Source organism: Caenorhabditis remanei, chromosome II, assembly GCF_010183535.1.
Source record: "Caenorhabditis remanei strain PX506 chromosome II, whole genome shotgun sequence".
Taxonomy (NCBI): domain Eukaryota; kingdom Metazoa; phylum Nematoda; class Chromadorea; order Rhabditida; family Rhabditidae; genus Caenorhabditis; species Caenorhabditis remanei.
Window position 1 is genome coordinate 15,430,604 of NC_071329.1, and position 12,770 is coordinate 15,443,373.

At 36.1% G+C, this 12,770-nt stretch overlaps 5 protein-coding genes across 5 annotated transcripts; all 5 read right to left on the reverse strand.

Annotated features, from left to right (window-relative positions):
• Nucleotides 1-416: 416 nt before the first annotated feature.
• On the reverse strand, nt 417-794 carry GCK72_007147 (uncharacterized protein; the record flags this gene model as incomplete). The annotated part of the gene is made up of 1 exon (XM_053726005.1): nt 417-794. The coding sequence occupies one exon, from the start codon at nt 792-794 to the stop codon at nt 417-419; it is 378 nt and encodes a 125-aa protein (XP_053590199.1).
• Nucleotides 795-4,946: 4,152 nt separating this feature from the next.
• Nucleotides 4,947-5,667, reverse strand: GCK72_007148 (uncharacterized protein; the record flags this gene model as incomplete). Its single annotated transcript, XM_003099907.2, has 2 exons — nt 4,947-5,396; nt 5,443-5,667. The coding sequence occupies 2 exons, from the start codon at nt 5,665-5,667 to the stop codon at nt 4,947-4,949; spliced, it is 675 nt and encodes a 224-aa protein (XP_003099955.2).
• A 481-nt stretch (nt 5,668-6,148) lies between these two features.
• Nucleotides 6,149-9,614, reverse strand: GCK72_007149 (uncharacterized protein; the record flags this gene model as incomplete). The annotated part of the gene is made up of 2 exons (XM_053726006.1): nt 6,149-6,634; nt 9,477-9,614. 2 exons carry the CDS (start codon nt 9,612-9,614, stop codon nt 6,149-6,151), a joined length of 624 nt encoding a protein of 207 aa, XP_053590200.1.
• An 889-nt stretch (nt 9,615-10,503) lies between these two features.
• On the reverse strand, nt 10,504-11,258 carry GCK72_007150 (uncharacterized protein; the record flags this gene model as incomplete). The annotated part of the gene is made up of 2 exons (XM_003099895.2): nt 10,504-10,941; nt 11,004-11,258. 2 exons carry the CDS (start codon nt 11,256-11,258, stop codon nt 10,504-10,506), a joined length of 693 nt encoding a protein of 230 aa, XP_003099943.2.
• A 440-nt stretch (nt 11,259-11,698) lies between these two features.
• On the reverse strand, nt 11,699-12,335 carry GCK72_007151 (uncharacterized protein; the record flags this gene model as incomplete). Its single annotated transcript, XM_003099801.2, has 2 exons — nt 11,699-12,142; nt 12,201-12,335. 2 exons carry the CDS (start codon nt 12,333-12,335, stop codon nt 11,699-11,701), a joined length of 579 nt encoding a protein of 192 aa, XP_003099849.2.
• Between the last annotated feature and the right edge of the window lie 435 nt (nt 12,336-12,770).

Consider the following 12,770-nt stretch of genomic DNA (forward strand, 5'->3'; position numbering starts at 1 on the left):
AGATAGTCTCAAGTAAAGAAAAAAAAAATGGACTAATAAGGTGCATGTCATAAAAAGAGTAACGGGGGGGGGAAGGCAACAATTGAAATGAATACAACGGGTTCGAACTAAGATATGGAATTGCGATCAAGGGGAATTAAAGGAACTAGGCAATTAAAGGCAGGGAATAGAAAAAAAACTGTTAATTATGCAACAAGAAGGGAGCAAGAAATATTAGAACCGGATGATTGAGGAATCAAGTAAAATGATAAATTGTGAGGGAGAAAGAAAAATATTTACATTGTAGGTAATGGCATTCCAAAACGGAACAGTAAAAGAGAAAAAGTTATCAGATAGAGTTATCAGATACCTTTCAAAGTTATCAGATACCTTTATAAAAAGTTATCAGATACCTTTCAATAACAACTCGCGTAGATTTATCGAGAAGCTTGGCAGCTTCGCGAGCAATGTCCAAAGAGTTGATTGTGGCGACCGGAGCAATAGGTGCTGTGACTGGCGGGAACTTCGAAGGCGGATCGACGAGTGCAGGAGAATCGGTGGAGGAAAAATGGTGCTGGAAGATTGGATCGGCAAGAGGAGACATCAGAAAGTTGTTCGCATGATTCGGCCACTTCCAGAGCTAACTTGTTTTGTCCCGATTCAATTATTGCTCCGCGCAGCTGGTTTACAAGGGAGGTGAGGGCGACAACTTGGTTGTGGAGTTCCTTATACGCAGAATATGGTACAAATTGAAGAGGAAGATCATCATCCGAAGAAGTCAGCTTCCGTTTGTGAGCAGGGCGATTGAACGCCATTGAGGAAGAAAAAAAATCAATGAAGACCGAATAGAGTAGAGAAAGGGAGGACGAAAAAAGAGAAAGGGAGGACGAAAAAAGAGAGAAAGGGAGGACGAAAAAGAGAAAGGGAGGACGAAAAAAGAGAGAAAGGGAGGACGAAAAAAGAGAAAGGGAGGACGAAAAAAGAGAGAAAGGGAGGACGAAAAAGAGAAAGGGAGGACGAAAAAAGAGAGAAAGGGAGGACGAAAAAAGATATCTCTGCAAAAATTCAAATAATAGAAGGGAAAGTTTGGTTCCGGGATTTTTTTTTCGTCCCGGGATTTTTTTTTGGTCCCGGGATTTTTTTTTCGTTCCGGGATTTTTTTTCGTTCCTGGATTTTTCTTTTTGTTCCGGGATTTTTTTTTTGTTCCGGCGTTCTAGAACAGTGCCCTCTTTTTCTGGGGACTGATAAGGTCCCAACGAATTGATGTAATAATGAATAGAAATATGGAGAAAAAGAACAAATAGAGACTGTAAAGAATAAAAGATATAGCACCCATATTTCGAAAAGAGAATGGTAAAATGTAGAAGAGAGTCAAGAGAACAAGGGTATCGATTGTTGGGTGCTATTAGTGAGGGATAGCTGTGGGAGGTCTGTTGTCCAGATATCGTTGTGTTTGGCTGGACGTTGTAGGTGTTAAAACTCTGCAACTCTCCATTGTTCATCTTCATACATAGTTTCTCATTGCTCTCCATCTCGCCTTAATAACCAGAAAAATTTCAACAAACTTCAGTTTATAGGAACTCCGTGAAGCCTGAATATCCCAAATTGTAGTAATTGCCCAAAACATCAAAACTACAACAAAAATAATTTATCAAAATAGAAATTTGCATCAAAAGTATAGAAATAACACGAACTAATGCTCCAAATTGCTCTGGAACATTGAACGTTGAACAATACAATTCAAAACGTGAATACGTTATGATTTTCTGGAGTTTGATCCACTTCCCATGTTCCATCTGGATTCCTTTTCATCGATCCCGTCCACTTTTCATATGTTTCTGGATAGAATCCTTTGAATCTCAGCCGGGCTTAGTTCCACAAAAGAATCGCTCGATAACTCATTGGAATCAAAAGGATGTTAATTAGTTGACAAACAATTCTAATAAATTGAAAATTCAGAACCAACTCTTTCTTTCCCAGAGAACTTTCATCAAACAAAAATAGGGTGGTGTATAAAACAGCTAGTACAGTATGAAATCCTAGTAGAACTAATCATTGTTTTGTGGAAAGTTTTGTAGATTTCAAATGATAAAATTTAAGATCTTCATCAATAGAATCAACGTGAAAGAATATTGAAATATGAAGATAAATTATGACAATAACCAGCATACAAGTAACTACTATCTGAAAGAAAAGTTTTGAATTTTGGATCAGATTCTAAGAAAAGAGACTGATTGAAAAACTTACATTTTCCCACAATCCAACAAGCCGAATCACACTGTTAACGATCATCAAAATATTGAGAGCAATCATGGCTCCAGCCAACAGATATGTATCTATGTCTCACAAACCATTCGATTGTTGGTAGTAGTTTAGTATTGGCCATAATTAATGCAAGGCAAGTAGAGATGTAATACAGTATAATAGCACATATAGTGAAGAAATGAAGCGATGGGAGGAATGAGACAGAATACTTTGAATTTCAGATTTTCAGAACTTCGATGTTACTGACAGGTGTTGAGAAAGTGTATTCGGATCCAATGTTTTCAAGTCCAGTTTTTCAGAATTCTAACTCATAGGCGTCGTAACAATTTTGGTTACATGAAATTAGGGATTCATAAATGTGTGATCAACTTCTTTTCCTTAAAAAATTATTTCTCGGAACGGTTAGGTAATTAGGAATGTCTCAAGTACTATAAAAATGCGATTGCTGAAATTTTTCTCCCGTTTTAAAGAAAAATTATACAAAGATGTAGAGTTTTCATCAACTTTTACTGTCTGCATTCATTCGTTTCAAAAGATGATGTACCATAAGAACAATAAGAACCATTGTAGTTGGAAATCCCAGAAGTCTTCAGTCTTTTTGAGACATTGTAGTAGTTTCAAGAAGCTTAAAACATAAAATAACTTTATTGGAATAAAACAAACATGAAGAAAACAACGAATCGACCAAAACATTTTTTATCACACAATAAAGATATTATGATCTTCTGGACTATGATCAAACTCCCACGTTCCATCTTGATTCCTCTTCATCAACCCCGTCCATTCCCTCGTTGTGTTTGGGTACTTTCCTTTGAATTTCAATTTGTCAGAGTTCCACAAAAGAATCGCATGATAACTCATCGGAATTGACAGGATGTTTAGAACTTGGCAAAAACATCTAACAAGTCGAAAATTCAGAACCAACTCTTCTTTTCCCAGAGAACTTCCATCAAATAGAAAGAGGAGTGCATATAAAGAAGCTAGGAGAATATGAAATCCGAATAATACTAACCATTGTTTTTTGGAAAGTTTTGTTGATTTCAAATGAGAAAATCTAAGCTCTACATCAGCGCAGTGAAAGAATATTGAAATGGGAATATACATTAAGACAATAACCAGCATACAAGTAACTACTATCTGAAAATAAGGGTTTTTGAAATATGGATTAAATTCTGAGAAAAGAGACTAATAGAAACACTTACATTTTCCCACAATCCAACAAGCCGGATAACACTGTTAACTATTATTAAAACATTGAGAGCAATCATGGCTCCAGCCAACATATATCTATGTCTCACAAACCATTCGGTTGTTGGTAGTAGTTTTTTTCTGCCCTTCACTCTTATTGCAAAGTAAGTAGGGAGGTAGTACAGCAAAATAACCAATGAAGAGTAGAAATTTTTCTCGTGGTCATCATATAGCCAATGAATATGAAGTCCGATAGGTAGCGTGAACAACATCATGAAAAAAAACAAATAGGTCCAATAGAATTCTGTGGATATCATTCCCATTTCGGAAAAAAATGGAAAGACGTTATGATGTTTTTAAATCTTGTACTAGTACTATTGATTTGCCCCTCGGGATTGTAGCCTCTGGGAAAACGAGTGCAAACGAGTGACCAGATGGGGATGAAAGATCTGACAGGTCTGTGAATGACAAATCTGTACTAGTACAGGCCGAATACAGTACCTTCCAATTCGTTTAAGAGATGAAGGTTAGAGAGATGAGAGGGATGAGACAGAATATTTTGAATTTCAGATTTTCAAAACTTCGACGTTAATTACAGGTCTGACCTAGTATAGAATTCCTTTCCGCTGGGAAAGTGTACTCGGATCTAATGTTTGTAATTCCAGTATCTCAGAATTCCAACTCGAAACAATATTTTACATGGAAAAGGGTTTAGATCATTCATAAAGATGTGATCAACTATTTTTTCTTAAAATTTGTTTTTCGGAACGGTTATGCAATTAGGAACGTCTTGAGTACTGTAAAACTGAGGTCACTGAAGATTTTTCTCCCTCTTTGAATCACAATCATACAAACATGTAGAGTCGCATTCATTTGTATTAAAAGATGGTAAACCATAAGAAGAATAAGAACCACACGTTCAGTCTTTTTGAGATAAATTGAAATAACTTTATTTGAATAAAACAAATACAATGAAGACATCGGCCAAAACAATTTTTATTACAAGACATTATGATCTTCTGAAGTCTGATCAATCTCCCACGTTCCATCTGAATTCCTTTTCATCAATCCCGTCCATTTATAGATGCTCCTGGATACTTTCCTATGAATCTCAATTTGTCAGAGTTCCACAAAAGAATCGCATGATAACTCATTGGAATCAAAAGGATGTTAATAGCTTGGCAAAACGATCTAACTAGTCGATAATTCTTAACCAACTCTTTCTTTCCCAGAGAACTTCCATCAAATAGAAATAGCATCCTCTTGCGCACTCACTATCAGGCGAACATACACTTCTCTCAGGCCCCCCGTTGTTATTTGGTTTCCTACCCTGTTGTCTCCATTATCACCTCCATTTTCCTTATAATTTATTCACCTCCTTTCTTCTGACTTCCTGCAACAATTCTGCAAGTATCAACTATCGTTTACAACCTATATCTACAGTACCGCTCAAAAAGCCAAAAAATTAATGAACATATTTATTCAAAATATCACATCAATCAACAAAAATAATTCAGACATGACACAAATCATGATCTCCTGGAGTCTGATCCACTTCCCATTTCCCATCTTCCATCTTTCTCATAACTCCTTTCCAATGCAATTTAGTCTCAGGATGAATTCCAACAAACTTCAGTTTTTCAGAATTCCAAGCAAGCAGTGATTGATAAGTCATGGGCATAGAAAGTATATTGATAGCAATACAAACATATCGAATAAAATGAAGATTGTTGATAAGTCCATCCTTCTTAAGGGTGTTAGCATCAATACAAAAAAGTCCATAGCATCCAACACTCAACACAGTGTGAAACAGGAATAGTAGGAACCATTGTATCTTGGAAAGCCGTGCAGTTTTTATATGGAAAAGTTCGAAATCGCCATACGAAAAACCAAGATGCAGCAAGAATGATATATTCGGATAGATGAGAAGAATGAAGATGAAAATTCTGACGATAACGGCTATCTGGAAAACAACTATTTTTGAATGTAAACTTTTCTTCAAAACTTACATAACCGGGCACTATGATTACAGTATCGAGACTGCTTAAAATAAAGCAAAATGCTAATAAAAGCACTGAAATAATCGATAGACATCTGATTCGAATGAAACTTTCCGGTGTCTGTCTAGTATTTTTAAGTAACAAGAACAGCAGGAATGAAATGTTCCAAATAAAATACAGAACACCGGCCCAAGTATTATTGTCGAGAGGACAGATGAGGTCGTAATGAATCATTGCAATAGCGAATAAAAATAATGAGAAAAGGGACAAATAGAGATTGTAAAGATAGAAAGATACTTCACCCATATTCCAAAAAAAGAAAGGTAGAATGTAGAAGAGAGTCAAGAGAACAAGGGTATCGATTGTTGGGTGCTATTAGCGAGGGACAGCTGTGGGTGGTCTGTTTGCCCAGATATCAGAGTGTCTAGGAGGAGATTGTAGGTGTTAATCCTTAAGCATAATTACGCAGGAGCTGTCAAATTAGAAATTTTTCTTCACATGCTGTCAAAATGAAAAGCTCCGAAATTTTGCTAGAATAATTTCTAGGTCACAACGCCAATTTTCTTTTGCCAGCGAAATAGCCAGACTCACCAACGATCGCTCTCAGCGGGTTTCAGATCGAGTTGAAAAATTCTTTCGATGTGAAAATGAACTCACAGACACACATACTTTCAATGAATACATTTATTCAAAACATCACATTAAAAAACAAAAATCACAAATCCCAATCATTGTCACAGTCACAATCATTGCCAGACAGAAATAAATCATGATCTTCTGGAGTCTGATCCACTTCCCAATTCCCATCTTCCATCTTTCTCATAACTCCTTTCCAATACAGTTTAGTCTGCGGATGAATTCCAACAAATTCCAGCTTCTCAGAATTCCAAGCGAGTAGAAAATGATAAGTCATGGGTATAGAGAGTATATTGATAGCAATACAAGCATATCGGATGAAATGAAAATTGTCGATTAGTCCATCTGTCTCAAGGATGTTAGCATCAATACAAAAGAGTCCATAGCATCCAACACTCAACAAAGTGTGAAACAGGAATAGTAGGAGCCATTGTGTCTTGGAAAGCCGTGCAGTTTTTACATGGAAAAGTTTGAAATCGCCATACGAAAGACCAAGATGAAGCCAGAATGGTATTGACTGATAGATAAGAAGAATGAAAATGGATATTCTGACAATAACGGCTATCTGGAAAACAACTATTTCTGAATGTCAACTTTTTTTCAAAACTTACATATACGGGCACCATGATTAGAGTCTTCAAACTGTTAAAAATGAAGCAAAAGCATAATAAAAGAACTGAAATAATCGATAGACATCTGATTCGAATAAAACTTTCCGGTGTCTGCCTAGTATCTTTATGGAAATCAATGAACGTTATGTTTGATATAATCCAAATAAAATACAGAGCCGTGCCCCAGCTCTTTTCCTGGGGATTGAAAAGGTCCAAATGATTTGATGCAATAATGAACAGAAATATGGGGAAAAATAACAAATAGAGACTGTAAAGAATGAAAGATATAGCACCCATATTTCGAAAAGAGAATGGTAAAATGTAGAGGAGACTCAAGGGAATTAATATATCGATTGTGGGGTGCTATTAGTGAGAGACAGCAGTGGATGGATGGTCTGTTTGTTCAGATATCAGAGTGACGTGGAAGGTGTTACAACTCTATTTGAGGTAGGTACTCTCAAATAGTGGTACTCAAGAATTGCCAAATTTAAATATTTAAAAGATTATATACAGATCATCGTAGATCAGTTATGCCTGGCTCCCAAATATTTGGCCTCAAAATTACAACAAAAACCAATCATCACAATAGTAATTTTATTCATAAGTACAGCAATAACATAAACACGAAAAGATGACATTGATAGTGCTCCAAATCGCTCTGGAACATTGAACAATAAAACTCAAACAATGAATCAAAACAACGACTCGACCAAAACAATTTTTATCACACAATAAAGACATTATGATCTTCTGGAGTCTGGTCAATCTCCCATGTTCCATCTGGATTCCTCTTCATCAACCCCGTCCACTTTCTCGTTGTATTCGGATATTTTCCTTTGAATCTCAATTTGTCCGAGTTCCATATAAGAATCGCTTGATAACTCATTGGAATCGAAAGAATATTTATAACTTGGCAAAAATATCTAATGAATCGAAAATTCTGAGCCAACTCTTTCTTTCCCAGACAACTTTCATCAAATAGAAATAGTGTTGTATAAAAAACAGCCAGCAGAGTATGAAATCCAAGTAGTACTAACCATTGTTTTTTGGAAAGTTTTGTAGATTTCAAATAAGAACATTCAAATTCAATGGTGTTAATGTGAAACAACGTTGAAAAGGGTAAATACATGATGCCCACAGCCACCATAAAAGTAACTACTATCTGAAAACAAGGATTTTTGAAATTTGGGATAGATTAGATTCTGACAAGGGAAGTCTTTGGAGACGCGACACTCAAACTATCCATGTGGTAATAGGTACTACGGGGAGTCCATTTCTGCCATCAAAACCGGCTAAACGCCCCTGCGAGCCAAGTTATGAGCTCTCAAACGTTTCATATTTATGAGCGTTTTTTCATGTAATTCCATTTCGACAAGTAGAAAACCCAATAGGAACCGCGCGGTGGCGTATATGCGGCCGATTTGGAATTCCATGTGAAAAAGCTTGACAATATGAAAAGTTTGAGAGCCCATAACTCGGCTCGCAGAGACATTCAGCAGGTTTTGATGGCAGAAATGGACTCCCCGTTGTCGAAAGTACCTGTGATTAAATTAGTAGATAGTTTGTAAGCCGTGCCTCCAAAGACTTCCCTTGTTAGAAAAAATCTGATAGAAAAACTTACATTCTCCCATAATCCAACAAGGCGGAAAACACTGTTAACTATCATCAAAATATTCAGAATAATCATGGCTCCAGCCAACAAGTATCTATGTCTTACAAACCGTTTGGCTGCTGTTGCTACTAGATTATTGTTGCTCAACACAGCTAATCCAAGTAAAAAAGAGATGTACCACAGAAAAAGCACAGATGGAGAGTATAAATTTTTCTCGTCATCATACAGCAAATGTAGATGAAGTACAATAGACAAAGGCATGGAAAACATTGCGAAAATAATCAGATAGATCTCATAGCATACTGTAGATTTTTTTCCCATTTTGGAACAATGGAAAAACGTTACGACGTTTTGAATCTGGTAATGGTACTATTGATTTGCCCGTCAGGTTTTTAGCCTCTGGGAAAACAAGTGCAAACGACTGGCCAGGTGGGGATGAAAGATCTGACATGACGGGATGCCTTCCAATCCGTTAAAAAAATGAAGGTTAAAGGGATGAGATGGATGACACAGAGTACTCGGCTTGTCAGAACTCCAACTCGCAGGCGCCGTAACAATATTTGTTACATGATCAACTCACTCCCATTGTGTTGCAAATCGAAAAATGAGATAAAATGAAATAACTTTATTGGAATAGTACAAACACAATGAAGACAACGACTGGACCAAAACAATTTTTATCACACAACAAAAACATTATGGTCTTCTGGAGTCTGGTCAATCTCCCACTTTCCATGGATTCCTCTTCACCAATCCCGCCCACCTCCTCGTTGTTTTTGAATACCATCCTTTGAATCTCAGCCGGTCAGAGTTTCACGAAAGAATTGCTTGATAACTCATTGGAATCGAACATATATTTATAACTTGGCAGAAAGCTTTGATCATTAGAAAATTCTGAACCAACTCTTTTTTTTCCAGAGAACTCCCATCAAATAGAAATAGGGCTGTATAGAAAGCAGCTAGTGCAGTATGAAATCTGAATAGTAATAACCATTGTTTTTTGGAAAGTTTTGTAGATTTTGAATGAGAAAATTCAAATTCAGTGCAATTACAGTGAAAAAGTATTGAAATGGGAATATACATTATGACAATAGTCAGCATAAAAGTAACTACTATCTGAAAGAAAAGTTTTTGAATTTTGAGATTGATCAAATTCTAATAAAAAAGCTAATAGAAAAACTTACATTTTCCCAGAATCCAACAAGGCCAATAACACTGTTAGCAATCATCAAAATATTGAGAGCAATCATGGCTCCAGCCAACATATATCTATGTCTCACAAACCATTCGGCTGCTGCTGATAACAGTTTATTGTTGAGCATCCCAATTAAGACAAGGCTAGGAGGGATGTAAAAAAGAAAAATAGCAGATATAGATTTGCCCTATTTCTTGTCATCATATAGCAAATGTAGATGAAATATAATAAGTAGCATGGACAAACTCGTGAAAGTAATCAAATGCAGCCTATAGCATACTGTAGATATTTTCCCACGATGTTTTTGAATCTGGTACTGGTACTATTGATTTGCCACTCAGAATTGTAGTCTCTGAGAAAAACAAGTGGAAGCGATTGACCAGATGGATGGGGATAAAAGATCTGACAGGTCTGTACTAGTACAGGACGGGATGCCTTCCAATATGTTGAAGAAATGAAGATTAGAGAGATGAGACAGAACGTTTTGAATTTCAAATTATCGAAACTTCGATGTTAATGACAAGTTTGACCTAGTATAGAATTCCTTTCCGCTGAAAAAGTGTATCCGGATCCAATGTTTTCAATTCCAGTTTCTCAGAATTCCAACTGAAAGAGGGTTTAGATGATTCATGAACATTAACTATTAATCCGGAGGGAGTTAGGCCAGTCCGAAAAATCCACCCAAATTTCCTACTGACCCCAAATAGTCTGGTTGCACCAGACCCAATCGTTAAAAAAATATTTCTCGAAACGGTTAGGCAATTAGGAATGCCTCGAATACTATAAAACTGAGATTACTGAAGATTTTTCTCTCATTTTGAATCACAATCATACAAACATGTAGAGTCGCATTCATTTGTATCAGAAGATGGTAAAACATAAGAAGAATAAGAGTCACTATAGTTTGGAAATCCCAGAAGTCTTCACACGTTCAGTATTTTGAAGACAAAATATAATAACTTTATTTGAATAAAAGAAACACAATGAAGACAACGACTGGACCAAAACAAATTTTATCACACAATTAAGACGTTATGATCTTCTGGACTCTGATCAATTTCCCATGTTCCATCTGGATTCCTCTTCATCAATCCCGCCCACTCCATCGTTGTCGGATACCATTCTTTGAATTTCAATTTGTCAGAGTTCCATAAAAGAATTGCTTGATAACTCATTGGAATCGACATGATGTTAATTAGTTGGCAAAAATATCTAATGAATTGAAAATTCAGAACAAACTCTTTGTTTCCCAGACAACTTTCATCAAATAAAAATAGGATTGCATATAAAGCAGCTAGTACAGTATGAAATCCGAATAGTAATAACCATTGTTTTTTAGAAAGTTTTGTAGATTTCAAATGAGAAAATAAAAAGTCAGTGCAGCAGTCAAAGTGAAACCATGTTGAAATGGGAAGATAGATTATGACAATAGCCAGCATACAAGCCACTACAATCTGAAAATAAGATATTTGAATTCTCGATCTGATTCTAAGAAAAAAAACTTTTAAAGACTTACATTTTCCCACAATCCAACAAGGTGAATAACACTGTTAATTAGTATCAAAATATTGAAAGCAATCATGGCTGCAGCCAACAGATATCTATGTCTCACAAACCATTTGGCTGCTGTTGGTAGGTGTTCATTGTTTAGAATCTCACTATCAGTTAAGACAAGGCAAATAGAGATGAAATACAGCGTAACAGCATTCAGAGAGTAGAAATGCTTCTCGTCATCATATAGCCAATGTAAATGAAGTACAATAGGTAGCATGGACAAAATCGTGAAAGTAATTAGGTAGATCTTATAGCATATTTTTCCCATTTTGGAAAAATGGAAAGACGTGACGACGTTTTTGAATCTGGTACTGGTACTATTGATTTGCCCCTCAGGAGTGTAGCCTCTGGGAAAACAAGTGCCAACGATTGGCCAGATAGATGGGGATAAAAGGATTGACAGGTATGTGAATGACACGTCTGTACTGGTACAGGTCGAGATGCCTTTCAATCCGTTAAAGAAATGAAGGTTAACGGGGTGAGAGGGATGAGAAAGAAAACTTTGAATTTCAGATTTTCAGAACTTCGATGTTAATGATTTCATTGTAGTTTGGAAATCCCAGAAGTCTTATCACGTTCAGTCGTTTTGAAATAAAATAAAATAACTTTATTTGAATAAAACAAATACAATGAAGTCATCGACCCAAACAATTTTTATCACACAACAAAGGCATTATGATCTTCTGGAGTTTGATCCACTTCCCATGTTCCATCTGGATTCCTTTTCATCAATCCCGTCCACTTTATAGATGTTCCTGGATACTTTCCTATGAATCTCAATTTGTCAGAGTTCCACAAAAGAATCGCATGATAACTTATTGGAATCGAAAGGATGTTAATTAGTTGACAAATAAATTTAATTAATCGAAAATTCAAAATCAATTCTTCCTTTCCCAGAGAGCTTTCATCAAATAGGAACAAGGTTGTGTATAAAGCAGCTAGAACTATATGAACACCGAATAGTACTAACCATTGTTTTTTGGAAAGTTTTGTAGATTTCAAGGGAGAAAATTTGAGATCTACATCCATGGGATTAAAGTGAAAGCATGTTGAAAGGGGGATATACATTATGACAATAGCCAGCATACAAGTAACTACTATCTGAAAACAGGGATTTTTGAAATTTGGCATATAAAAGATTCTTTTTTGAAAAACTTACATTTTCCCACAATCCAACTAGACGAATAACACTGTTAACGATCATCAAAATATTGAAAGCAATCATGGCTCCAGCCAACATATATCTATCTCTTACAAACCATTCGGCTGTTGGTAGTTGTTCATTGTCAATCATCGTAATAAATGCAAGGCAAGTAGGCATGTAATAAAGCAAAATAACCAATAAATAGAATCTAGTTTTCTCGTCATCATATATCCAATGTATATGAAGTCCAATAGGTAGCATGGACAAAACCGTGAAAGTAATCAGGTAGATCTTATAGCATATTTGTCCCATTTTGGAAAAATGGAAAGACGTGACGGCGTTTATAAACCTGGTACTGGTACTATTGATTTTCCTTTGTCAGAATTGTAACCTCTAGGAAAACGAGTGCAAACGATTGGCCAGATGGTGATGAAAGGTCTGACAGGACGGGATGCCTTCCAATCCGTTAAAGAACAGAAATGTATTAATTTCCCTCCAATAGACTCTGGGAAGTCAAGTGCTAACGACTAGCCAGCTCTGAGTCCCTGAATCCTTCCATTGATTTTCCCCCTCAATTCAACAAAA